The 27,467-nt window shown below is 39.9% G+C and overlaps 1 protein-coding gene and 1 pseudogene across 2 annotated transcripts; both read right to left on the reverse strand.

Moving 5' to 3' along the window:
• LOC131709132 (zinc finger protein 665-like) overlaps positions 1-27,467 on the reverse strand; it is a 119,554-nt pseudogene that overhangs the window by 14,108 nt on the left and 77,979 nt on the right.
• Positions 11,820-25,606, reverse strand: LOC131709121 (zinc finger protein OZF-like). Of its 2 annotated transcripts, none has more exons than XM_059011063.1 (4): positions 25,254-25,606; positions 24,363-24,482; positions 17,933-18,440; positions 11,820-14,248 (listed from the first exon to the last, which is right to left on the reverse strand). In XM_059011063.1, the coding sequence occupies exons 3-4, from the start codon at positions 18,411-18,413 to the stop codon at positions 13,164-13,166; spliced, it is 1,566 nt and encodes a 521-aa protein (XP_058867046.1). In that variant the 5' UTR covers positions 18,414-18,440; positions 24,363-24,482; positions 25,254-25,606; the 3' UTR covers positions 11,820-13,163. The 2 variants fall into 2 exon arrangements, with proteins under 2 accessions (XP_058867046.1, XP_058867047.1); XM_059011064.1 differs by having other exon boundaries at positions 17,933-19,273.

The raw sequence follows: 27,467 nt of genomic DNA on the forward strand, positions 1-27,467 counted from the left end.
CAAAGCTGAGCCCGCGGTACAAATGCATTCAAACTCCTGCAGCTGCCTTTTCTGTTCTTTATACTTTACAAAACGTATTCTTTGGTGGCGGATTCGACATATTGTAATGTTATGAATACTGAACACACTTTTTACATCTGCCAGCAGAGCGATCACATGACCTCAACACCACCCTATTGTCAGAGCTCTCGCTCTACATCCCGCCTACAGGAAGGCAATCTGTTAGCTCTGATTTGTGAATTTCTGCTTTGATTGACAGTCCGTCGATACTCCCTTGCTACACTTTATTTTTCTATAATTACAGCTGCTGCCGACGGCTGCTTATCGTTATTAATAGAAAAAAACACATAGAATGTCATTGCACCCGCGGCCTGAAGGTGGTGCTGTTCGTCGCCCTGGATAAGGGCGTCTGCTAAGAAATAAATAATAATAATAAATAATAATAATAATAACCCCTGGATTAAAGTGTGTGCATTTTAGCTGTGGGGTTTGCTCTGGGTTACACCAGTTTAAAAATGCAAAGTTAAACTTAAAGCCTTTCTGTGTGAAAGCAAAGTCAGTAAAGACTGATGCTGGTGAAACCGAGCCCTGGGATCAAAATCTGACTGTGAAGTTCTCCTGTAATGTTTCAGGTCTATTTCCTCTAACACACGCTACAATTTCTCATCGAGGCATTTTATGACTTTTCTATCTTGGATTATGTACAGATGCATACATAGAACTGCAGTGTAATGTAGTATAATCTGTCAATGATGTGCTTGGAGACTGGAACGGCTCCCTCCCTCTCTCTGTTTGGAATCATCTTGTTTATTGTTGTACAGATATACATCACGGTGCATTAGAAATGTGCAGCCCCATGCCATAGCATTACATTACACATGCAGGGTTTATGGGTTTTGTTAATTCAATTCTCTCTATTTATCATTCCTATAATTGAATCCCAACACAGTGGGTTACAGGACTCCAGTATACAGACAGAAACACAAGCAGTTTATTTTATACAGTTACACAGACTGTAAATGCATCAGCAACCTACATTACAGACAAAAGTTTAGAAACACCTAGAATTTGAGGATTGAGACAAAAATAAATAAATACACACAATATAATGTGACATTTCGAAATCTAACAGGAAATACTGTGATACTATTCTGGCTTCTGGTAGAATTTTGCAATATGTCGTTTATTTGTTTACATGATGCTAAATAAAAGGTATAAATGATGTTTATATATTTTTTATTATGCCTCAATCCTACAATTGTAGGAGATGCAAAGCTTTTGTCCATAGCTGTAGAGCCCTGTCTAATCCAGCCCCTCTACAAACCAGCATTCTAATTCGGTATGATTTTGGGGTCCCGATCAAATCCCTATTGAAATGAATGGTGTGATCCCCTCTACAGTCCAGAGCCTGGCTATTCTGGAATCTGTCCCTTCTGCCTGATGTTGTGTATACACTACCATGTCCAGCCGGCTCCATTCTGAATTGTGCAGTTGTTGAACAGCAAATACATGTCTAATCGTCCACACAGTGAGCAATCTCTCGAAAGAAAAGCTGAACAAAACACCAACTCAAAAGAGCTAACAGTGAGAGACCCTGAATGCAGCAGAAAGCACCTGAATCCTCATGCAGGTACAGTACGAGCACGTGAAGGTCTTTCTATGGGAATGGGTTAAACAGGCTTGTGATAATAACAGGTGAAGAGTTTGCTGAAGCATTACTGTGTTTATTACACTGTGTATGTACAGTAACACAGCTATTTAATGTTCAAATAGTTTAGTCATTTTACCTTTAGGTCAGTATTCAATGTTTTACAGTAACTCTCTAATCCTGCACCACTTTCCAGTCCCAAGCGATGCCAAATTGGACAGGTTTTAAAGTATTCTAACCAATATGCTCCCTCCCTCTCAACCACACTGTGGATTTCACGCAATCTAGAATGACAATGTCACAGCTACTGGGAGTCACTCACCTGCTAGACTGCATTCTGAATGGGAGCGCCCGTCTTCCTTTCCACCTCCTTGCGTGCTGTTGGGAGAGCCTTCCTCTCCAGCGCCTTGCTCTCTCACGCAGATTCTCTCCAGCACCACGCTACACTCCCGCAGGCGTACAGGCTCCTGCTCAAGGATGTTTGGTTTGAAGTCCTCCGATTCTTCCTTCACTGGTTCCATGTCGTCAAACTCTACTTCAGGGGGCTCCTGTTTAATACGGACAGTTTCCAGAACCTCTTCTTGTTTCACAGGAAGGGATTCTTCCATCTGGGGGATCTCCAATTCATTGTGCTCAGCTTTAATGTCAGAGACCTCTGGCTGACTGCTGTCACATTGTATCTCACAGAGCTCCTGTTTAATGGGGAGGGAAGCCAGCCCAGAGAACTCCACTCTAATGGGGACAAGTTCAAGTTCAGGGAACTCCTCTTTAATCTGGACAGATTCCATCTTCACACTGTCCATGGCAGCAGACCGGATTCTGTTTAGTAGCTGCTGAAAAAATAATCATGTATCAATTTAAATAGTGTAATGAACGGCATTCAAGGGACAAATGCAATCTGGCATTATAGCAGGAGTGGCTTTACTATTGAAGGAACACATAATTTCTTTTAATAAATTTATAATATCATAGGATTTTATCTGTTGAAAAAGTTTAACCCTTTGCGGCCATGTTGGACCAGGTCTGACATTACAATTTTCCCTTTCCGGTCTGATGTAACTTAAAAAAGGATGGTGAGTAAGTAGATTCAAGAAACTGCACAGAGTCCTTTTCTTCAATCAGTTGTTAGGTTTATTGAAATATGCAGGGAGTCTGGTCCCAGGTACAGGACAAACAGAATACTCGTTCTTACAATTGTTGCATGACATTAAATACCCTTCTGCATAGGTGTCTGTCTCTCTCCTCCTCTTTCTCTGACACTTAACCAATAGAAAAGGTACAACTCATTATCCTGTTACCATATATTTCATGTGCGAGTGTGTGTGTGTGTGAGTGTGTGTGTGTGATCTAGTGTGAAGACCTCTGAACTCAGTGCATTCTTCACACCCCTGGTGCCACAAAGGTCCATACATCTGGTTTTTGTCATCTTCTTGAGACCTTTTCTCTTTTGATCTATTTGAAGTCTTAGAGCCTGGCTCCTTCGGTCCCCTTGAAAACTAGCTTTATGACCCCGTCATAAACCAGCTGTATTTTCTAAGCAAAAACCTGTTAACTAGTTTTATACCCCAAGTGGACTCCCCGAAGGGCAAGCTTCTTTCATGTCAGGGCTGGAGATCAAAGGACTTGTTTGTACAGCCGTGTGCTGCTGGCCAGCCATTTGCTTTGACACAAAAGAATCTTTTTCAGTTGTTACAACTTCAGAGTAACTTCTCTACCATATTGCAGCTTTCATCTATCACAGCAGTGCTTGCATTTTTGGAACTAACAGTTTTTTCTATCCAATGTTAAATCACTTTTCAGAAAAATAACATGAATACAGCCGTCATTCCTCATGCGTAGCAAACTGCTATTCAATACTTGTTCCATGTTTTCCAACACGGTCCGACATCATCAAAAAGATGTCAAGCGCAGGTCTCTAGTCATTTTTTCTCAGGAAAAAGCAGAGAAAAGCTTTCAATGGCTGAGTGAGACCGATAGCAGCCGAAAAAAAAAAAATAAGGAGGCAGATCTGTACAGATAGTCAGATAGATAGTCCCTTCAACACAGACATAACACGGACATAAACAAACAAGATACCTGCTTCCGCATCCAGCGCTCAAAGAATATCACACACATTTGCCAAGCTTGACATTACAGTAATAAAATAATGCCAAATGCATACTGAGTTTCTACTGAAGCTACAGTAACACTGAAATCAAATTTCATTGACAGTACAATGAAAAGTATTATAAATGTAGTAGTACTGTGCATTTTATTGACAATACGGTTGTAAGAGAGCCTGCAGCAGGGAAGCAGGAGAGAGCCCTGCACACTATTAGCGGGGGCAGGGCACAGCCCTGCTTGTATAGAGGCTTTGTATTATTAATAGAATGTATAAATATGACTGTATTATTAATAGAATGTATAAATATGACTATTATTAATAGAATGTATAAATATGACTATTATTAATAGAATGTACAAATATGACGGCGCAGCCTTGTGTTCTGTTTTGTATTTTAAAAAAATCCGATGTTTTGTTATTGTCTAAAAACCTTGTGCAGAAACAGTGAAGGAAACTGCCCAGCCTGACCCAGGGTCTGTTTTGTTTATTTTAGTGTTCGTGACTTTGTTTTGTTTTAACTGTTTGATTTCACTCTGTGAGCAAGTGTTTTTGTTAAATGTTTGTTTTTGTATTTATTTTTGTGTTTGTAAAGAAACACGACGATGTCAATTTATATATATAATGTGTGTGAGTGTGTGTGTGTGGTGTGTGTTGATATGGTTATATAAATAAATAGCATTACACTCGCCATTTCAATGAAACTCCATACGCTCTGGAGTTTTTTATCACTGACACATCTTTCTGCAGTTGCAGCTGTAACAGGTAGCGCGGCCCAAAGCACCTGCAGGTGGAATACATCAGGATACAGGAGTCCAGGTCATGTTCTTTACAGAGCTTCATGAGTTCTGACAAAAACATTGCATTGTCCGATTCCTGAGTGTTAAAACAGGCTCAATGTGGTGTACGAATAAATCACACTGCATTTCAGGAACTCTGCATTGAAGCTATCGATTCAGCTTCACAAGTGCTTTCCCTTTAGTATATTAACAGTTTTCAGTTTAGCATAAAATAGCATCATTTTTAAAATGTGCGGTTTATCCACTAATTGTACTACTACAGCTGGACTCAAACATTAAAGGGACACACGCGCCAGTCCTTAACTACACTTTATGATGAAATACGTTTAGTGTGTGAGTGTCAGTGACAGAAAGGGCAGAAATCAATATTTTGGAGATGATTATCGGAGGGGCCAGTGCCCCTGCATGTACTAAATATTTGAAGATGCACTAAATAGTGTGTTTCTGACCCGGATGGCCTTCCACACGTATGTGTGTGTGCGTGTACGCATGTGTGTGTATGCGAGTACTAAAAGCATATTGAACACCCGACAATGCCTTAATATTTTGTGTACAGATTAGTTTTGTTACTAAGGAATTTTACCGACTGTATTAAGTTATTTTTTAATTCTGTGAAGACCTTTTTATAATAAAGACCTTAAAATGTGCCCACATTATAGTTTAATGTAAGCTCAAGTTAAGTGTGTGCGGAGTGTCTCCATATCAAAGGCTGGACTCGCTGTTCGTGGTTCATTCAGACACAGCTTAAACTGTGCAAAATAACAATTGTCATATAAATATAAGGTCGCTTCAGCATTGATTTTATCACATCCCTGTGTTATTACAGAATGTCTAATTAATACTAATTAAAAAGCCCATTAATACTCACTATATACTGTAAAAAGCCTATCGTGCTGAAAAGTCTGTATAACAGGATATGTTATGTTAAAAAAGTCCCAGGTCGTGTTATTTTGCGGTACAAGTTAAAACGTGGTACACCATGTACTGCGCGTGCCCGGGCTGTGCAAATAATTTTAGCTCAGAAAAAAAGTTAACGCCCATCTGAACAAATACAAAGTACTGTTCGACCTTTAAAGTTAATTTTAATATATATATATATATATATATATATATATATATATATATATATATATATATAGAGAGAGAGAGAGAGAGAGAGATAGAGAGAGAGATATTATATATATATATATATATATATATATAACCAATTCAGCAAATATGTGACTAACTGATGAGCAACAAATTGTGTTATCTAACATTGTAAACATGTACAATTTTGTGGGTGAACCACAGTTTGTCTTATTCCTAGTGATTTGTGCAGCAGTCAATCACAACACTGACAGCGTACCATTTTTTGACGTCACACGGATCAAGTTTTGGTACCAGTACCACATTCTGATGATGTACCACGTTCTGCACCTACACCGGCTTTCAGCCACTTCCTGTAGCGCGATGCACTCTAAATACCTTTTCTCAAAATAACGAAAACAACCGCGTCTGTATCATTTAGTTTAAAACAACCGCGTCTGTATCATTTAGTTTAAAACAACCGCGTCTATATCATTTAGTTTAAAACAACCGCGTCTATATCATTTAGTTTAAAACAACCGCGTCTGTATCATTTAGTTTAAAACAACCGCGTCTATATCATTTAGTTTAAAACAACCGCGTCTATATCATTTAGTTTAAAACAACCGCGTCTGTATCATTTAGTTTAAAACAACCGCGTCTATATCATTTAGTTTAAAACAACCGCGTCTGTATCATTTAGTTTAAAACAACCGCGTCTGTATCATTTAGTTTAAAACAACCGCGTCTGTATCATTTAGTTTAAAACAACCGCGTCTGTATCATTTAGTTTAAAACAACCGCGTCTGTATCATTTAGTTTAAAACAACCGCGTCTGTATCATTTAGTTTAAAACAACCGCGTCTGTATCATTTAGTTTAAAACAACCGCGTCTGTATCATTTAGTTTAAAACAACCGCGTCTGTATCATTTAGTTTAAAACAACCGCGTCTATATCATTTAGTTTAAAACAACCGCGTCTGTATCATTTAGTTTAAAACAACCGCGTCTGTATCATTTAGTTTAAAACAACCGCGTCTGTATCATTTAGTTTAAAACAACCGCGTCTGTATCATTTAGTTTAAAACAACCGCGTCTATATCATTTAGTTTAAAACAACCGCGTCTGTATCATTTAGTTTAAGGCATCTGCAGTTAAAATAAATAAATAAATAATAAAATAGAGTAATCAAGAACATTATGTTTTATAAAGTGATTAACACAGACAGACGTGCTTATCTCTCAGCGCGCAATGCGTTTTCATGTAGTTTATATTCAATATGAATCTACAATCACGTGTAGTTTCGTACAGTATCTGTTCAGTTCAGTCGGGATTTATCCCAGACACTAGGAGAGCATCGAGAGGTTGCGCGCATCCGAGTTCAGCAGGTTAAACCACATCAACACCGCGCTGACATTACTAGCTACCCATGACGAGAACATCACATACCTGCGCTGCACAGAAACACTGACCGGCTGAAAAACCCGCGGCTAACAGCAAAACACCACTGCGTCGAGAACAACCAAACACCAATTAAAAACAACAACATGGAACTCACTTTTTCTTTTTTTTATCGTCCACGCCTTGTCAAGTGGTACGCAACAAAATGTTAAATAAATTAAAAACAACTCTGCGGAGCTCAATCTTTTTTCTTTTAAATTTCTGGCGTTTGTTGTTGTTCTTCTCTTTGAAAAGACGCGGAGGTATGACGCAGCCCCGGTTTTGGGGATGGAACTGCTTAACAGTCTCGCGTTTTGATTGGTTCTTCTCTGTCAGAGGAATATGACGTCAACACATTGTGATCAGAGAGAGAGAGCATGCAGGGCTGAATCAGGCCAATACCCACTACTGATTAATATCCAAAAAAGTGCAATTCAATTTTGGCTCCATCTAAAAAATAGTAACATAAACTCTTACCACCATAAAGCCCTGCTGAGCAGAGCCCAGAGGAGAGTCCCCTCAGCCAGCTGGTCCTGAAGCTCACTGCACTAACACACACTAACACCAACCAGCTTCAGGACAGCACCACTCCAACACACACAATCAGAGTAAACCAAATTATAGCACAAAACAAACAAGAACACAAAGCAAACTGGAATGCTATCGGGCCCTAAAAAGACACTACACCCCGGCTGAATACCTGACTAGGGTGAAAAACAGTAAACAGTGACAGACCTTAACAAAGTACAGGCTCAGTGAGCACAGCCTGGCCATCGAGAAGGGCCGACATAGGCAGACATGGCTGCCGAAAGAGGACAGGCTGTGTGATCACTGTCAGCTCAATCAGGTCGAGACAGAGATACACTTTTTACTGCAGTGCACAAAATATAAGAATATAAGGGAAGCCTTCGTCCCAAAAATACAAAATCTCTGCATAGACTTCTCAGACTTGCCAGACCCAGATAAACTCCCCATCCTCCTCGGTGAGCAGACAAGCTGTATAGAAGTGGCAGCCCAGGACACAAGCGCCTGCCACAGCCTGAGGGACAGGGAGTGACACTGAGGCTCCTCACACAGCCTGAGGGACAGGGAGTGACACTGAGGCTCCTCACACAGCCTGAGGGACAGGGAGGGACACTGAGGCTCCTCACACAGCCTGAGGGACAGGGAGTGACACTGAGGCTCCTCACACAGCCTGAGGGACAGGGAGTGACACTGAGGCTCCTCACACAGCCTGAGGGACAGGGAGTGACACTGAGGCTCCTCACACAGCCTGAGGGACAGGGAGGGACACTGAGGCTCCTCACACAGCCTGAGGGACAGGGAGTGACACTGAGGCTCCTCACACAGCCTGAGGGACAGGGAGGGACACTGAGGCTCCACACACAGGGAGGAAAAGAGAAATAAATAAATAAATAAATAAATACATGTTATAGAATACATATATAAATGTATATCATTATTGTTATTACTATTGTTGTTGTTGTGATGTGTTTGAAGTACTGTGTTGTTTTTGTTTTATTTTTAAAAGTTTAAAAGTTACCCAATGCTTATTGCATATTTCCCAATTACCCCTTGTTCCCTATTCATTGCTTTTATTCCCCTTAACTCGAAAGCTACTTGTTTTTGATAAAGAACATGGTATTCCAAAAAAAGGACATCTTATTTGCTTATTTAATGTCCATTTGTTTATTTAGCAGACTCCTTTATCTATATATATATAGACACACACACACACACACACACACACACACACACACACACACACAGACACAGACGTGCTCAAATTTGTTGGTACCCCTCCGCACAAAACGAAGAATGCACAATTATCTCTGAAATAACTTGAAACTGACAAAAGTAATTGGCATCCACCATTGTTTATTCCATATTTAATAGAAATCAGACTTTGCTTTTGATTTTTTATTCAACATAATATTGTAAAGAAGAAAACAAATGAAAATGGCATGGACAAAAATGATGGGACCGCTAACCTAATATTTTGTTGCACAACCTTTAAAGGCAATCACTGCAATCAAACGTTTTCTGTAGCTCTCAATGCGACTTCTGCACCTGTTAACAGGTAGTTTAACATGTGTGATACTAATTAAAGAAACTAATTAGTTTGAAATATCACTATAATCCAATTATTTATTATCTTTTCTAAGGGGTACCAACAAATGTGTCCAGGCCATTTTAGAATATCTTTGTAGAATAAGCAATAATTCATCTCTTTTCACAGCTTCTTTGCTTTATTCTATGACAAACCAAAGGCATGCAAGTATACATGATAAAATAGCTTTTAATTTCATCACTTTTCAGGAGGAATGAAGCATTATTTCAATGAGCTGTAAGGGTACCAACAAATTTGAGCACGTCTGTATATATATATATATATATATATATATATATATATATATATATATATATATATATATATGTGCTTCAGTTGTTCAGATATTTGTGACATACTCAATAAAAAAAAGAATTACATCTGACTGTTTGTTTATCCTTTTGTTATTCAGTGTTTTGAATACAACTGTCAGAAAGACTGCTGCAGGGCTTCTAGGCATGAGTATATCTCCGGTCCTTCTAGTGTTAACTAATCACAGTCGTCTATAAGTCATGTTTGTTTCGTATGAATCACTATCAGATATTGGTTGAAACTCGTGTGGAGAAACATGAGATGACGTTCCACGTGAATCAAGCAAGGGAGTTGACTGTGGCGTCAGTCTCATTGACACATCTTGCTGGGCTGATACTGGGGACACTGACTGAGGATGATCATACTAACCATACTCATTTGTTCTTTGATTTGGAGAAACCAATGTCACGTTGGGCCATTGGGGATATGGACCTTGAGATGGCCATCCTGTGTGTGGTGTTTGTTGCATAAGCATTTGAAACTATTGTGCTTCATGGTCCCTAGACCTTTGATTTTCTTCCCTAATCAATTGTATCATGTCTCTGGTTGGGTTGTTCTCTATTGCAGTCCGTAGTAACCCAACAGCCTGAGATAGCTGATCATTCCTCTTTCTCTTTGAAGTTTTGAGTGGTACAGACTGTTTAGGGCTCGCTGACTGGCCTGTTTCTCCACCGCTTGTGCTGGAATCTATAGCATAAGTGACCTCATCAGTGTCACTTTGTGGATGGTTAGCAGTGGGTGTTTAAAAGAACGGGACTATTATTTCAGGGCCAACCCGAGGATTACAAATAAAACAATACACGCCGCTGTATCGCTTCTCATTGTTTATTGTTTACTGCTGTTTGCCATCAGGCCTTTGGGTTTAAAAATAAAACGCCATTGCACCTGGATTTATCATTGTCTCTCTGATTACTAATCACCTGCACCTGCACACGGCTAACCACTTTGCCACAGGGACGTAGCGAGGTGATCTGTTCCTTTTGTTATGGTTAATGCGAACCCAGAAGGAGAGCACTGGACTCTTGACCGGAGGGTCTTGGGTTCAATCCCAGGTGGGGGACACTGCTGCTGTACCCTTGAGCAAGGTACTTCACCTAGATTGCTCCAGTAAAAACCCAACTGTATAAATGGGTAATTGTATGTAAAAAATAATGTGATATCTTGTAACAATTGTAAGTCGCCCTGGATAAGGGCGTCTGCTAAGAAATAAATAATAATAATTTCCTGGTTTTCAAGGGGAGCCGTGTTCTAAATCAGGAGTGTTTTCTTTGTTTGTCGTATCTAATTGTATCTTGTTTCTTGTTATTAGACGGCTATCACGATCCGGAGCTGTCGCTACAGGCCAGCACTAAACACGAACAACACTGCACTTGATAAATTGCAGCTGCACCACGAGCACTACAGCACTCACTTTACCCTTGTGACCGTGTTTGTGTTCACTGTGTGTGTTTAAATACCGTGGTTACTGTTTCGGGACTGAACCCCTGGATTTAACTGGGCAAGACACATCATTGTGTACTGCCAGTTCTCATTATTCTTTACTGTTGTCATCAGACTTTGGATTATAAATAAACCATCATTTCACCAGTACTTTGTTGTCTGTCCTTGTTTTAAGCACTGCATCATCTCTACACCTGCACACTGCAAACCACTTTGCCACACAGCTTTAGACAAGATTCAAGCTTGGGCTGACACATGTGAATAAATACAAAGTCTTGCACATACGGCAGAAAAACAGCATGAATAGTGATGAAACAGAGGAGGCTATGCATGAAAAGTACTTGGGGGTTGTAGTGCATGAATCTCTTAAGAAGCTATAAAAAAGGCAAATAGAATGTTAGGTTATACATTCAAGACAGTTGAATTCAAATCAAGAGAAGCTATATTAATTATACAATGCACTGGTACGACCACACCTAGAATAGTGTGTCCAGTTCTGGTCCCCTTATCATAAGAAAGACATTGAGGCATTGGAGAGAGTACAGAGAGCAACACGATTAATTCCAGGACTGAAGGGCATGTCATATGAAGACAGACTGAAAGAGCTGAATCTGTACAGCCTAGGAAGAAGGAGAGCCAGAGGGGACTTAAGAGGTATTTAAAATTGTCAAGGGGTTTACCAAAGTAACTGCTGAGAATTATTTTTCACACAGGAGTTTTTTGTTTTTCCTCTCCTGAGTGTTAACGGAGCAGAGGTGGGCCGAATAGTCTTTTCTTGCTCTAGAATTTCTTATGTTATTTAAAAAAAAAGAATAGAAAGAAAAGAAAGAAATCAAATGAAGAGAAAAAAAATCAGATGAAATATACAAATAATGAATAATAGTTTTTGGGGGACGGTAGAAAAAAGAAATTAGATCTAATATAAATTTATAAAAGTAAGAAATATGACTACAGGGATTACAAAAGTAAGATACAGTATTCAAGAAATATGTAAAATATATCAATTGTATGCTCAAACTCACTAGCCTAACAGTTCATCTCCAACCAACTCACCCAGACACAACAAGTTTGAGATACAAGGTTTCACTCACAGTAGCTATATACAAAAAACACACGGTTCCTAATGTTTATTTTTACCCTATGATCGCTGAGTTTACGACACTTTTTTAAAGTTGGAACTACAGTAGCTCCCACACGCTCGGTGCATTACAATGGTGTCATACGATGATACAGTAGCTCCCACACGCTCGGTGCATTACAATGGTGTCACACGATGATACAGTAGCTCCCACACGCTCTGTACATTACAATGGTGTCACACGATGTTACAGTAGCTCCCACACGCTCGGTGCATTACAATGGTGTCACACGATGATACAGTAGCTCCCACACGCTCTGTACATTACAATGGTGTCAGTCAGGAGCAGGAAGTATCTTCCTCTCTGTCACTTGAACAAAACAAGACATAGACAAATAGTTGTATGTTACTTCAAAGCTGATTTCATGAAGCACAGCTCGATAAAACAGCTAATAATCAAAAGGTAAACTTTTTTTATTATCAATCCTCATTGAAAAGAAAACAAAAGTTACACACAGATTGTTTTAAATTCATTCTGGATGTTTCCAGTGCAAGCCATAGATGGCCACTGCTTGCATTCAAACAGGGTGTAAATTACATTTAGCAACTGCATCACATCAAATATATTTTATCTGTGTAATATAATGACATTAATATGTTGTGTAATAATAACTCCTCGATGAGCCACTCCGAATGAAAAAACAGCAATCCAGATTCATATATTTTTTTAAAACATTTTTAACCATGTTTTTAATCATGACGTGCCAGGTACGTCTGTATCGCAAAAGAGGTTAATGTTAAAATATAATGTAATTGATTTGCAGAGTCAGTGTGATACCTGGAAAAAAAATGTGCTGAACCGATAAAGAACCTTGGAGAACTGTGGTTGTGCCGTAGTTCAAAGAAACACTGCAGTTAAAATGGAAGGGTTTTTTAATGCCTGCCCATTACCATCAAAGATTGTACAGTATTTATCATTACTCAGGACTTCAAGGTAATGTTTTACCCACTGAAAATACATTTTACTCTCAGTGTTAAAAGGGTAAGTTACTCCCAGACCCAAACCCTTATCTGGAGCCCTGATGTAAGGTAATGTTTCTTTCTGAATGAACATGGTCCTTAGGGTTTGTCTCCAGTGTGAATTCACTGGTGTGTTTGAAGATGTCCTAACTTGTTGAAACTCTTCCCACAGTCAGAGCACTGATACAATTTCTCTCCTGTGTGAGTTTGCTGGTGTGTTTTTTGAGGTTACTTAACTGACTGAAACTCTTCCCACAGTCAGAGCAGCAATACGGTTTCTCTCCTGTATGAATTCGCTGGTGTATTTTCAGTTTTCCTGAAACTCTGAAACTCTTCCCACAGTTAGAGCAGTGATACGGTTTCTCTCCTGTGTGAATTTTATGGTGTGTTTTCAGGTTTCCTAACAGACTGAAACTCTTCCCACAGTCAGAGCAGCAATATGGTTTCTCTCCTGTATGAATTCGCTGGTGTGTTTTCAGTGTTCCTGAATTTCTGAAAGTCTTTCCACAGTCAGAGCAGCAATACGGTTTCTCTCCTGTGTGAGTTCGCTCATGTTTTTTCAGGGTTCCTCTTTCTCTGAAAATCTTCCCACAGTCAGAGCAGCAATACGGTTTCTCTCCTGTGTGAATTTTATGGTGTGATTTCAGGTGTCCAAACAGACTGAAACTCTTCCCACAGTCAGAGCAGCAATATGGTTTCTCTCCTGTGTGAATTTGATGGTGTGATTTCAGGTTTCCTAACAGACTGAAACTCTTCCCACAGACAGAGCAGCAATACGGTTTTTCTCCTGTATGAATTCGCTGGTGTGTTTTCAGTTGTTCTGAAACTCTGAATCTCTTCCCACAGTCAGAGCAGCAATACGGTTTCTCTCCTGTATGAATTCGTTGGTGTGTTTTCAGTTGTTCTGAAACTCTGAAACTCTTCCCACAGTCAGAGCAGCAATACGGTTTCTCTCCTGTATGAATTCGTTGGTGTATTTTCAGGTATCCTAAGTGATTGAAACTCTTCCCACAGACAGAGCAGCGATATGGTTTCTCTCCTGTGTGAATTTGCTGGTGTTTTTTCAGGTTTCCTAAGCGACTGAAACTCTTCCCACAGTCAGAGCAGCGATATGGTTTCTCTCCTGTGTGAATTTGCTGGTGTGTTTTCAGGTTTCCTAAGCGAATGAAACTCTTCCCACAGTCAGGATATTCTCCAGCGCTCGCCCTCGCTTTAGCTGCTGGACTGGAACCTGGAAAACATGAACAGGAAAGAAAGTAAGAGGGGCTGCTTGTAGGCTTGGGGCGTGTGGCTGGGTGGAGGAGTGGATTAAAGCAGGGGTTCCCAATTTTTTTTACCCGAGGCCCACCTGTTCAGCTGCATCAGGCACTGCGGCCCACTATTAGCACTCCTTGGGAAAATGTCAAATTAAAAACATTTTCTATGTTTAAACCTGTAACATTATAAATAAAGCTAATCTAAACTGTCCTTTATTCATTTGAATAAATAATGTGAAAGATGGAAATCACATCGAATATGCACAGAGTTAAAAATTCAAACACTTTCATTTTAGTGAATACAATAAGTTGCAAAGATTAAACAGACGTTTTTATCAACCTTTTAAATTAGGTACCTTTGTATAATTGAAAATTCTAGAAATGCGGTTATTTTTCTTGGTTATCAAACAAGAAAGTGCATGTCTCTTATTATTCCCATTCATAAATTCCTTTACAGGAATCACTTTTGAGTAAAACCAGTACAACATGCACAAAAACATGACTCTTAAATCCTGATTTCTGAACACTGTGCAACTAAAACGTCCAGCCGTCACCTCATACGATAACTGTCACACATACAATACAGAAGGAAACGAGAGCCTTCCAGAAGTTACTTTTTTCGCAAATACTCTGTACAACCAAATACAATTTGCAAAATCACATTCAGTTAGCTTGCAACATCCCCCCCCCAAAAAAAAAAAATAAAAATCAGAGTGCAGCTGCGCCAAAAGAAAACTTACAATAAATCCACCTGCAGCGAAATCTGAAATCAGTCAAAAAACATTTTATTATTATTATTATTATTATTATTATTATTATTATTATTATTATTATTATTATTATGTTTCAACAAAAAATATTCTAGTGTTATTTTAAGACGTCTGTGAACGAGCCAGTAATCAATAAAATAGCAGTATAACCAAACATTTTAATAAATCAATTAACGGCATGCAACAAGACTTATCAGTTTGATTCATAACTTGATTTAGTTAATATTGAAACATACAGACGTGCTCAAATTTGTTGGTACCCTTACAGCTCATTGAAATAATGCTTCATTCCTCCTGAAAAGTGATGAAATTAAAAGCTATTTTATCATGTATTCTTGCATGCCTTTGGTATGTCATAGAATAAAGCAAAGAAGCTGTGAAAAGAGATGAATTATTGCTTATTCTACAAAGATATTCTAAAATGGCCTGGACACATTTGTTGGTACCCCTTAGAAAAGATAATAAATAATTGGATTATAGTGATATTTTAAACTAATTAGTTTCTTTAATTAGTATCACACATGTCTCCAACCTTGTAATCAGTAATTCAGCCTATTTAAATGGAGGAAAGTAGTCACTGTGCTGTTTGGTATCATTGTGTGCACCACACTGAACATGGACCAGGGAAAGCAAAGGAGAGAGTTGTCTGAGGAGATCAGAAAGAAAATAATAGACAAGCATGGTAAAGGTAAAGGCTACACGACCATCTCCAAGCAGCTTGATGCTCCTGTGACAACAGTTGCAAATATTATTAAGAAGTTTAAGGTCCATGGAACTGTAGCCAACCTCCCTGGGCGCGGCCGCAAGAGGAAAATCGACCCCAGATTGAACAGAAAGATAGTGCGAATGGTAGAAAAAGAACCAAGGATAACTGTCAAAGAGATACAAGCTGAACTCCAAGGTGAAGGTACGTCAGTTTCTGATCGCACCATCCGTCGCTTTTTGAGCGAAAGTGGGCTCCATAGAAGAAGACCCAGGAGGACTCCACTTTTGAAAGAAAAACATAAAAAAGCCAGACTGGAATTTGCTAAAATGCATATTGACAAGCCACAATCCTTCTGGGAGAATGTCCTTTGGACAGATGAGTCAAAACTGGAGCTTTTTGGCAAGTCACATCAGCTCTATGTTCACAGACGAAAAAATGAAGCTTTCAAAGAGAAGAACACCATACCTACAGTGAAACATGGAGGAGGCTCGGTTATGTTTTGGGGCTGCTTTGCTGCGCCTGGCACAGGGTGCCTTGAATCTGTGCAGGGCACAATGAAATCTCAAGACTATCAAGGCATTCTGGAGCGAAACGTACTGCCCAGTGTCAGAAAGCTTTGTCTCAGTCGCAGGTCATGGGTCCTCCAACAGGATAATGACCCAAAACACACAGCTAAAAGCACCCAAGAATGGATAAGAACAAAACATTGGACTATTCTGAAGTGGCCTTCTATGAGTCCTGATCTGAATCCTATCGAACATCTATGGAAAGAGCTGAAACTTGCAGTCTGGAGAAGGCACCCATCAAACCTGAGACAGCTGGAGCAGTTTGCTCAGGAAGAGTGGGCCAAACTACCTGTTAACAGGTGCAGAAGTCTCATTGAGAGCTACAGAAAACGTTTGATTGCAGTGATTGCCTCTAAAGGTTGTGCAACAAAATATTAGGTTAGCGGTCCCATCATTTTTGTCCATTCCATTTTTTTATTATTTACAATATTATGTTGAATAAAAAATCAAAAGCAAAGTCTGATTTCTATTAAATATGGAATAAACAATGGTGGATGCCAATTACTTTTGTCAGTTTCAAGTTATTTCAGAGAAAATTGTGCATTCTTCGTTTTTTGTGGAGGGGTACCAACAAATTTGAGCACGTCTGTACATCAAAGCACTCAATATTTCAAATGTTAATAGCTACTTAGTGACAAAAACGTATTCATCATTGGCATCAATTGTAAATGAATGTTATTATAAAAGTTAGTATGAGAACGTTTCTACAAAAGAAAAAAACCCATTCCAGCTCCTCAAAGCTGAGCCCGCGGTACAAATGCATTCAAACTCCTGCAGCTGCCTTTTCTGTTCTTTATACATTGCAAAACGTATTCTTTGGTAGCGGATTCGACATATTGTAATGTTATGAATACTGAACACACTTTTTACATCTGCCAGCAGAGCGATCACATGACCTCAACACCGCCCTATTGTCAGAGCTCTCGCTCTACATCCCGCCTACAGGAAGGCAATCTGTTAGCTCTGATTTGTGAATTTCTGCTTTGATTGACAGGCCGCCGATACTCCCTTGCTACACTTTATTTTTCTATAATTACAGCTGCTGCCGACGCCTGCTTATCGTTATTAATAGAAAAAAACACATAGAATGTCATTGCACCCGCGGCCCGAAGGTGGTGCTGTTTGGAACCCCTGGATTATAGTGTGTGCATTTTAGCTGTGGGGTTTGCTCTGGGTTACACCAGTTTAAAAATGCAAAGTTAAACTTAAAGCCTTTCTGTGTGAAAGCAAAGTCAGTAAAGACTGATGCTGGTGAAACCGAGCCCTGGGATCAAAATCTGACTGTGAAGTTCTCCTGTAATGTTTCAGGTCTATTGCCCCTGACAAACCCAAATTACAAATATATCAGCATTAGATTACAATTATATCTCTCTTATGGTATTTTAGGAGTTTTTCCAAATCTTGGGGTAAATCAAATACAAATCGAGTAATCCGTCGCGTATCTGACTGCGGTGGGACCAGAGTAAATACCATTTACTTTTAAAGTGTTCAAAAGGATTAGTCATTTTTAGACAGGTTTTAAAAGTACTCTAACCAATATGCTCCCTTCCTCTCAACCACACTGTGGATATCATGCAATCTAGAATGACAATGTCACAGCTACTGGGAGTCACTCACCTGCTAGACTGCATTCTGAATGGGAGCGCCCGTCTTCCTTTCCACCTCCTTGCGTGCTGTTGGGAGAGCCTTCCTCTCCAGTGCCTTGCTCTCTCACGTAGATTCTCTCCAGCACCATGCTATACTCCCGCAGGCCTACAGGCTCCAGCTCAGGGATGTTTGGTTTGAAGTCCTCAGATTCTTCCTTCACTGGTTCCATGTGGTCAAACTCTACTTCAGGGGGCTCCTGTTTAATACAGACAGTTTCCAGCACCTCTTCTTGTTTAACAGGAAGGGGTTCTTCTGTCTGGGGGATCTCCAATTCATTGTGTTCAGCTTTAATCTCACAGTCCTCTGGCTGACTGCTGTCACATTGCATCTCACAGAGCTCCTGTTTAATGGGGAGGGAAGCCAGCCTAGAGAACTCCACTCTAATGGGGACAAGTTCAAGTTCAGGGAACTCCTCTTTAATCTGGACAGATTCCATCTTCACACTGTCCATGGCAGCACATGGGATTCTGTTTAGTAGCTGCCAAAAAAAAGAAAATCATTGATTTATTTAAATACAGTGTTATGAAGGGCATTCAAGGGACAGACACAATCTGGCATTACAGCAGGAGTGGCTTTACTAGTGAAGGAACACAGAATCTTTTGTAATAAGTTTATAATATCATAGGATTTTATCTGTTGAAAAAGTTTTCTCAATTTATTTTATTATTATTATTATTATTATTATTATTATTATTACTATTATTATTTATTTCTTAGCAGACGCCCTTATCCAGTGCGACTTACAGTCGTAAACAAAAATACATTTCAAGAATCACAGTACAAGTATTAATACAATTAAGAGCAAGATAAAATACAATGACTTCACTTCTAGTAAGTACAAGTATAATACAAAATACGAATCAATATCAGAGCAGATGACAGTGTTAGTGATAGTTACATCAGGATACGATTAAATGCAAAATACTACAGATTAAATAACACTTGTGACAGATTACAGTACTCTAAAGTACAGGATTAAATGCAGTAAAATAGGGGGCAGATAAGAGCAAGTAAAGCGCATTAAGGAAGTGATAGTGTCCAGAGGGAAAAGAGGAGTTCTACAGGTGATGTCTGAAGAGGTGAGTCTTGAGGAAGCGTCGCAAGGTGGTCAGGGACTGGGCAGTCCTGGCATCTGTAGGAAGGTCATTCCACCACTGTGGGGCGAGAGTGGAGAAGGAGCGGGCTTTGGAGGCAGGGGAGCGTAGAGGAGGTACAGCCAGTCTTCTAGTGCAGGCGGTGCGGAGAGGTCGAGTGGGGGTGTAGGGAGAGTTGAGGGTCTGGAGGTAGCTGGGTGCAGTCTGGTCAAGGCATCTGTAGGCTAGTACAAGAGTCTTGAACTGGATGCGAGCGGTGATCGGGAGACAGTGGAGTGAGCGGAGCAGTGGAGTTGCGTGGGAGAAGCGAGGCAGAGAGAACACCAGGTGAGCACCATTCTATATACAGTGTTTCTGTGAATTAAAGCATTTGTACGGAACAGATAGGAGAGAGAAGGCTTCCATAAGACCAGACTGGCAGATCTAGACTAGACTTTGCATTGTGCTTTCATGTCGACGAACACACGAGGCAGCCAATCAGAATCATGCAGGAAAAGGAAATAAACAAATCCTCCCTCCATCGCACACTTGCTTTGTTAACAAGCCTGGAACTGCCCAATCACGCACTCATTCGATTGGCTGTGCCTTTAAAGGGCGGGGTCTAGAGGCCCGTCACAGACCTATTGCTGCCAGTCAAACTGTCGAGCGGCTTCAGTCTCTGCCAGTCAACTAGCTTTTGAACCCGTCTGACAGGTTTACCAGTTCATGGAAACGCTGCTATATTAGTCATGGTAGAATTATTTTGTGCACACTGTTCTAGTATATTTGTTTCAGTTTTGTTATAGTTACTTTTTTTATATATTATATATACTAGGGGTGGGTTAGAGCATTAATTTACTTAATTAGACCTTTTTAATTGTTTTCAGCTGTTAACAGTTAAATATTTCAAGTTACATATACCATTTTATAAGTAACTTGAACTCTGCAACAATTAAACAGGTCTAATTAAGCAAATGATCAGTTCAATGAAGGGTGTGGTTAAGCTGGAATGAAAACCAGCAGGCACAGGGGGTGACCAGGACCAGAGCTGGGAACCCCGGGGTAAGAGTACTCTAAATAATTATAATAACTCGAGCACTCATGTATTACTCCAGGACTCACATTTAAATAACATGTCTTCATGAATGGAAGTTCAATATATTTGTATTCACATGTACCACCTTACTGGGTTCACACTCTTAATGTGTAGACCACTTCAGTTATAAAGAGGAAGGGCTTCTTGAGTCTGCAGTAGAATGATTGACAGCGGGCAGGTTTCATGGGCGGGCGGCCAGCGCTCCAGTTCTTCCTGCTGGAGGCGTGGTCTGGGGAACTTTAAACTTTTTCTTGCACATTGTCTTTTGGACGAGACTGCAATGTTAAAGTCTTTTTTTTTTTAATCCGCTGAACCACATACTACAAGATAGTTTTTGTTTTATTTCTAAATGGCGTTTTTTTGCACCAACTTGATGCAATTGTTATTTATTTAGATTTTGTACTGGGCAGACTGAAATGTTAAAAATATTTTTGGAGCAGGTGAAAATATGGACCTTTGTTAATGGATTTAGCATTGCAACTCCTCCCTATACTAGATGAATGGGTTTTTTCTGGGATTTTTGATCGAACATCCAGGAATATTTAAGACAAGTTGTATTTGTTTGTTCATTGGATCTGCTATTTGCAAGGCTTTCGAGTTACATCTTAAACAGGCTGGCCAGGCTTTGTGTGTAATGATTTAATGTAGTAAAGCTTGTGTTCATTAGTTCAATTAGAATAGATTGACATTTATCTAGTAAGACTTGCCTAAGATACAATTAACTTTACCTGAAAGCAAATGTCACTCAGTACTTAACCTATTATTTAATTGTGTGTTACATTAGCATTTAGAAATAGGACTGGCAGGGCGACTAGATTACTCCATGGTCATCGGGACACTGAGACAGGACGGGATTTTAAAGATACCCTTAAACTAAGAGATTAATGTGGAAATTAAGCATTACACCTTAATTACACTACACAGTAATAATAATAATAATAATAATAATAATAATAATAATAATAATAATAATAATAATAATAATAAGGAATACAATGCTTATCAAAAATATATTTTTATTTTAATTAATTTAAATGATCGATTCCAGTTGTTCACTCCCTCTGATCGGTGGGAGGAATAGTGAACAGCTGATATGTACAGAGGGAGGAATAGTGAACAGCTGATATGTACAGAGGGAGGAATAGTGAACAGCTGATATGTACAGAGGGAGGAATAGTGAACAGCTGATATGTACAGAGGGAGGAATAGTGAACAGCTGATCTGTACAGAGGGAGGAATAGTGAACAGCTGATATGTACAGAGGGAGGAATAGTGAACAGCTGATATGTACAGAGGGAGGAATAGTGAACAGCTAATATGTACAGTGGAAGGAATAGTGAACAGCTAATATGAACAGAGGGAGGAATAGTGAACAGCTTATATGTACAGAGGGAGGAATAGTGAACAGCTGATATGTATTACTTGTTTGATTCCCACAGTAATTAAGCAACAATATTCATCTTAGCAATTTGTCCCGGTGACCATGAAGCCATATGTTCACCTTAACTTGTGGTCATTTATGTGGCGCATATGTTGAATAATATTGTCTGGCATTAGGATTGAGTACCAAATACTTAACGCTCGAGGACTAAATTACTCAAAATTCCCATCCCTAATATATACACAATCAACTCTCATTAATATGAATGTCAAGGGACCAGCAAAAAAATGGGTCTCATCAGTAATTCTTTTTTTTATCAGGAGTCTAGGCCAAATGCATACTGTGAGTTTTTACTGAAGTTACAGGAAGACTGAACATTCAAATTACAGTACAATGAAAAGCATATAAATGTAAATGCTGTGCATTTTTTTGAAAATACGGTTGTGAGTATGCATTGCAAATGAACTGCAGTTGAAATGTGCATGTCCCAGCTGCTGTGCTCATTCCTCAGGGTGTGTCTCATAGTGATTCCAGATTCAGGCACATTCTGATCACAGGCATTTTTAAAGCACAGAAGCGTCACCTTACAATAATTGATTTTGAGTTTCAGTGTTTTAAAATAAAATATCAAACAGAACGAAATTTCAATGTACCATTTGTAATTCAGTAATATGAGAGAATTGGTCAGGGGTCTGAATACTTTTGCAAGGCACTGTATATATGGTGATCAGGCATCCCGGCTTTCCAGCAAAGGTCCCAGTGCAAATCTTCCTCTCCTTTCCCCCCTCTGACCGACATTTCCTCCCGTATCTCTACCTCTCCAAATCAGACCTCCCCCTCTTCCTCCCCCACCGCTGATCTCTCTATCTCTATTCCTCTTGAATCCACCAAGAACCTCAGTGTCACCCTCGACCCCTCCCTCTCCTACTCTCAGCACATCTCTACTCTGGCACGCTCCTGTCGCTTCTTCCTCAGCTACATATACAGAATTCGCCCCTTCCTCAACGGCTACTCCACACAGCTCCATGCCCTGGTACTGTCCCGCCTTGACTACTGCAACTCTTTCCTGGCTGGCCTCCCTGCCTCTGCTATCCGTCCGCTCTAGCTCATCCAAAACTCTGCTGCTCGTCTTGTCTTTTCCCTTCCTCGTTTCTCCCACGCTACACCGCTGCTCTGTTCTCTGCACTGGCTCCCTATCGCTGCTCGCATCCAATTCAAAACTCTTGTACTCACCTATCGCTGTCTTGACCTTTCTGCTCTCTCCTATCTCCAGACTATCATTTCTCCCTGCACCCCCTGCTCGCCACCTCCACCTCCGTCAGATTAGCTGTACCCCCCCCCTCTGCCTCCAGAGCCCCCTACATCTCCAACCTTGCCTCCCAGTTGTGTAACAACCTACCTATGGATATCAGGACTGCTCAGTCCCTGACCACCTTCCAGCACCTCCTCAAGACACACCTGTTCAGACAGCATCTGTAAACCTCACAACTCTCCACTATACTGGACTATATGGCACCCAGTTGTTCCAGTACTTGCATCAGCTTGTACTTGCACTGAACTACTCCATACATCGCTGCATTCAACTACTGCTCCTAACTCTAACTACTTCCCATGTCTTGTATCTGGTTTTACTCTTATAGGTAACCGTACTCACTTTTGTTTGTAATTGCTCTTATTTGAAATCATTCTCATCCATGTATCATTCTTACTATGTGTTCTTACTGGACTTTACTCATGTAAGCAGATATTTACTGTTTTAGCTGCTCTCAGTGGAACTCGCTCTTTACTGTATTCTTTATTCTGCTCTTACTTGAATTTGATCTCACTGTACGTTCATAACTGCTCTTACCTGTATTATGATATTCTGTAATGTGATATTTTATAATGCAATACTTTGTACTGTGATCCCTCCTAACAATGGTACACCATGTACTGCGCTTACCCAGGCATGTGCAGATGATTTACCTCAGAAAACAAGTGAACGGCCATCTGAACAGGGTACCATGTACTGAGTTTGGACTTAATTTTAATTTTTTTTTTTTCACAGCTCAGCAAATGCATGTGACTAACTGATGAGCAACAGCTCGTGTTATCTAACATTGTAAACATGTAGGATTCTGTGTGTGAACTACAGTTTGTCTTGTTCCTACTGATTTGTGCAGCAGTCAATCACAACATTGACAGCGTACCATTTTTTGATATCACACACGTCAAGTTTTGGTACCAGTACCACATTCTGATGATGTACCACGTTCTGCACCTACACCGGTTTTCATCCACTTCCTGCAGCGCCATGCACTCTAAATACCTTTTTGTCAAAATAACAGAAACAACCGCGTCTATATCATTTAGTTTAAAACAACCGCGTCTATATCATTTAGTTTAAAACAACCGCGTCTATATCATTTAGTTTAAGGCACCTGCAGTGAAAACAAAATAACATTTTTAAAAAGTACTATTGTAATCAAGAACATTGTTTTATAAAGTCATTAACACAGACAGACGTGCTTATTTCTCAGCGCGCAATGCGTTTTCATGTAGTTTATTATGTTCAATATGAATCTACAATTACGTGTAGTTTCGTACAGTAGCTGTTCAGTTCAGTCGGGATTTAGCCCAGACACTAGGAGAGCACAAAATTGACCGTGCTGAAAAACCCGCGGCTAACAGTAATAATATAGCAGCAGGCAAAGGCTTCCTGTCCCGTTAGATTTTCTGTCACAGGTCTGAGTTGAATGTTAATTGAATCGGTCTTGCTGAGGAGGCTCGCCATGGCTTGTTCATTCAGGATCTGCAACACCACTGCGTCGCAAACAACGAAACATGAATTAAAAACAACATGGAACTTACTTTCTGAATCGTCAACGAGTGCCCAACACCATTTAAATAAGTGAAGAACAACTCTGCGGGGCTCGGTCAGGTTTTTAACTTCGGACTGTTGTTCTTATTCTCTTTGAAACGGCGCTGTGTCTGAAACAGAGACATGAAAACATTATAGATAGGATAGGAATAGATAGGACGCGCCTGTACAATCACTCCGAGAGGCAGCCTGCAAACCGCCGGCCATATTACCTAGGGAGGAAAGTGCAGTCCCTGCAAGGCAACAGACAGAAGCGTAGATACAAACGAGGTGTTGAATTGTTTTTTAAACTTTTATTTCTAACAGTAATATATTATAATTGAAAATATTATGATAACATGTTGATTTATAAAAACGTATTTGTTTTTAATTGTTAAATAAAAAAAAACACTGTAATTGAAATTACTGTATCATTATCCGATTCATTTTTCAGTTATATTCAATGAAAAACATGCATTGTCGTTGTCATCATCATTACCTGTTTTAATTTACCTTGCGTGACATACACCACTTTTGAACACGTGTATAGTCTACTGATTTCAACGTTGCCCCCACGATTCGGTAGCGTAAAGACACGAACGCCTAGTATAGGCTATTTCTAATGATGAATACAAAGTGCGGTTTTCCAAAAAAATGAATACGGTTCATTAATAGAGAAAGAAATTGCTGCAGATTTTACTAGAAGAGTCCTAGGAAATTTAACACATTTTTTATATTTATTTTGCAGACTGCAGACTGCCAAGGCAATTTATATGGCTTTTAAAACACATTTTAATACAGAATTCTAACATTTATTCAGATCCCAGTAAGCAAGTGTTAATATTTATAAATATCTAAAGAATGTAAATCTATCTAGCAGTATTATTATTATTATCTGTTACCTGTGAAAGGTGAGCCCCCTCCTCAACGAGTCTGCGGACTTCTGAACAGTTTATAGCTGCACGTCGATGTCGGATAAATAACGTATTTAAACATAATATATACGTCACTGAAGTTCTTATGAGCCGAGGGTCGTGGAAATTCTATTGAAAGGAAGAGAGACTGTAGATTCTCAAACAGCAAGCTTTATTAAGATTTGCAAACCTGGAGCTAGTCACAACACTCAGTGCAGTGTCAGTTAGAGAACAAGCCCACATAGCTCTGCCTAGCTTGGATATTTATAGGTACCTCCGCAAACTGTCTAAGTGACAGTTGGGCATGTAACAACTTGAGCGAAACTCTTGCATACAGAGGAGACAGAGAGCATATTTTTAGTAGAACAGACGGTCAAAAGGGTGGTTCAGAAATTCTGCAATCGGTTGCCACCTGTCAACGTTCACATTTAGCAGACAGGATGCTGTGGTTACCCCCCTCGCTGACAGCAGCATTATTCTGCACGTAGCTATTTGTTGCAATAATAAGATACAGAGTGGAAAAGTACAAACAGTTACAGGGTGGAACAATACAAGTTCTTACATTAAAGTATGTGTTCTTAACATTGTCGAGAATACCTTGTATTGTGAATTTTCTACCACATGAGTCAGTCACATAACAAGTTTGTATTCCTTAGTGAAGCAGCTGTGTGAGCATATACTGTAAATCTGTATCCTTGTTAGGAGGGAGCACTCTTTCTGTTTCTTAGTGGGAGGGAGCAGTTCAGTCTCTGTGCCTCAAGCCTGCCCTGGCCTGGAGGGAGCACACTTTCTCTTAGGGGGGTGAGGGATGGAGGGAGGGAGCAGTTCAGTCTCTGTGCCTCAAGCCTACCCTGGCCTGGAGGGAGCACCCTTTCTCTGAGTTCTGAGTCCGCAGAGTCAGTAAGCATAATATATACCTTATAGCCTACAGTTATTGCGAGCCAATCACAGAAGCTTAGCTCAGTATACGTTGGATAGCAACAGCTTGGAAGATTAAGATGAGACCAATCATATACAATAATAACAACTTATCTAATTTACAAGCATCCTGTCAGCTGTACCTATTCTAACCAGGTCGGTGACATTTCTGAGAAGTGTCACGGATGCAGCTTGCGGTTACTAAATAGAGAGAACTTCCTCTTTCTAGCTAGTAGTCAGTATCTTTCCATCCCTTATATGGGCCTCCTGCACCTGCTAAAAGAAAGAGGAAACATGCACAATAACAACTACCAGTGCGTGATGTACATTACTATGATACCTAAATCTTACAACGCATATTAACATTTAAACCTTAGCATGCAAACCCTAGACAATCATAGCAGTAGCAACAATGTAATTATCCCAGCACAGGTGAGGGATGGAGGGAGGGAGCAGTTCAGTCTCTGTGCCTCAAGCCTGCCCTGGACTGGAGGGAGCACCCTTTCTCTTAGGGGGTGAGGGATGGAAGGAGGGAGCAGTTCAGTTTCTGTGCCTCAAGCCTGCCCAGGGCTAACCCAGGGGGGAGTACTGAAGCCAGTGGTTTTTAATGTGATATTAAAGAAGCGAGTCAGTGCATTTGTTTTGTGTGTTTTTAATTCATTCTAAATGTCATCAGTCACAATTCCTGAAAACCAGGGACCGGTTGCATAAAACACCTCCAGGTAACCCTTTACTGCACAGAGCACTAACATCATCATCATCATCATAATAAAACACTACAACAGTCTAGCAACAGTCTTCTCTAATCTCTTATCACACTGGACACTGCATCCATATGTTAATAATGGTGCAATGAGCCTCCAGCATGAGTCATTGCAGCTCCACTGCAACATATCCTAACTCCTGCATTGGGAGACAGTGGACACAACCCTTCATGTATTATATACATGATTGGTCAACACAGAAAAAAGACTGAGACAGTAAAGGTTTCCCCTTAGTGGTATTCTGTTTATATCACAATTACAATTTATGGAAGAAGTTTGAGCCTAAACTAAACACTTGGGGGTGAGTCTCTGGAATGGGTTAACGCAGAATGATGCACTCAGTACAATTATTATTTATTTCTTAGCAGACACCCTTATCCAAGGCGACTTACAATTATTACAAGATATCACATTATACATTATTTCACATATCACATTATTTTTACATACAATTACTCATTTATACAGTTGGGTTTTTACTAGAGCAATTTAGTTAAAGTACCTTGCTCAAGGGTACAAC

The sequence above is a fragment of the Acipenser ruthenus genome, chromosome 41, assembly GCF_902713425.1.
Source record: "Acipenser ruthenus chromosome 41, fAciRut3.2 maternal haplotype, whole genome shotgun sequence".
NCBI classification, from domain to species: domain Eukaryota; kingdom Metazoa; phylum Chordata; class Actinopteri; order Acipenseriformes; family Acipenseridae; genus Acipenser; species Acipenser ruthenus.

Coding starts and splice junctions, on each gene's coding strand:
- LOC131709121 (XM_059011063.1), bottom strand. CDS start 18,413: ATGGACAGTGTGAAGATGGAATCTGTCCAGATTAAAGAGGAGTTCCCT. Junction 14,249..17,932: donor TTCAGAATGCAGTCTAGCAG/GTGAGTGACTCC, acceptor CATGTTTTCCAG/GTTCCAGTCCAGCAGCTAAA.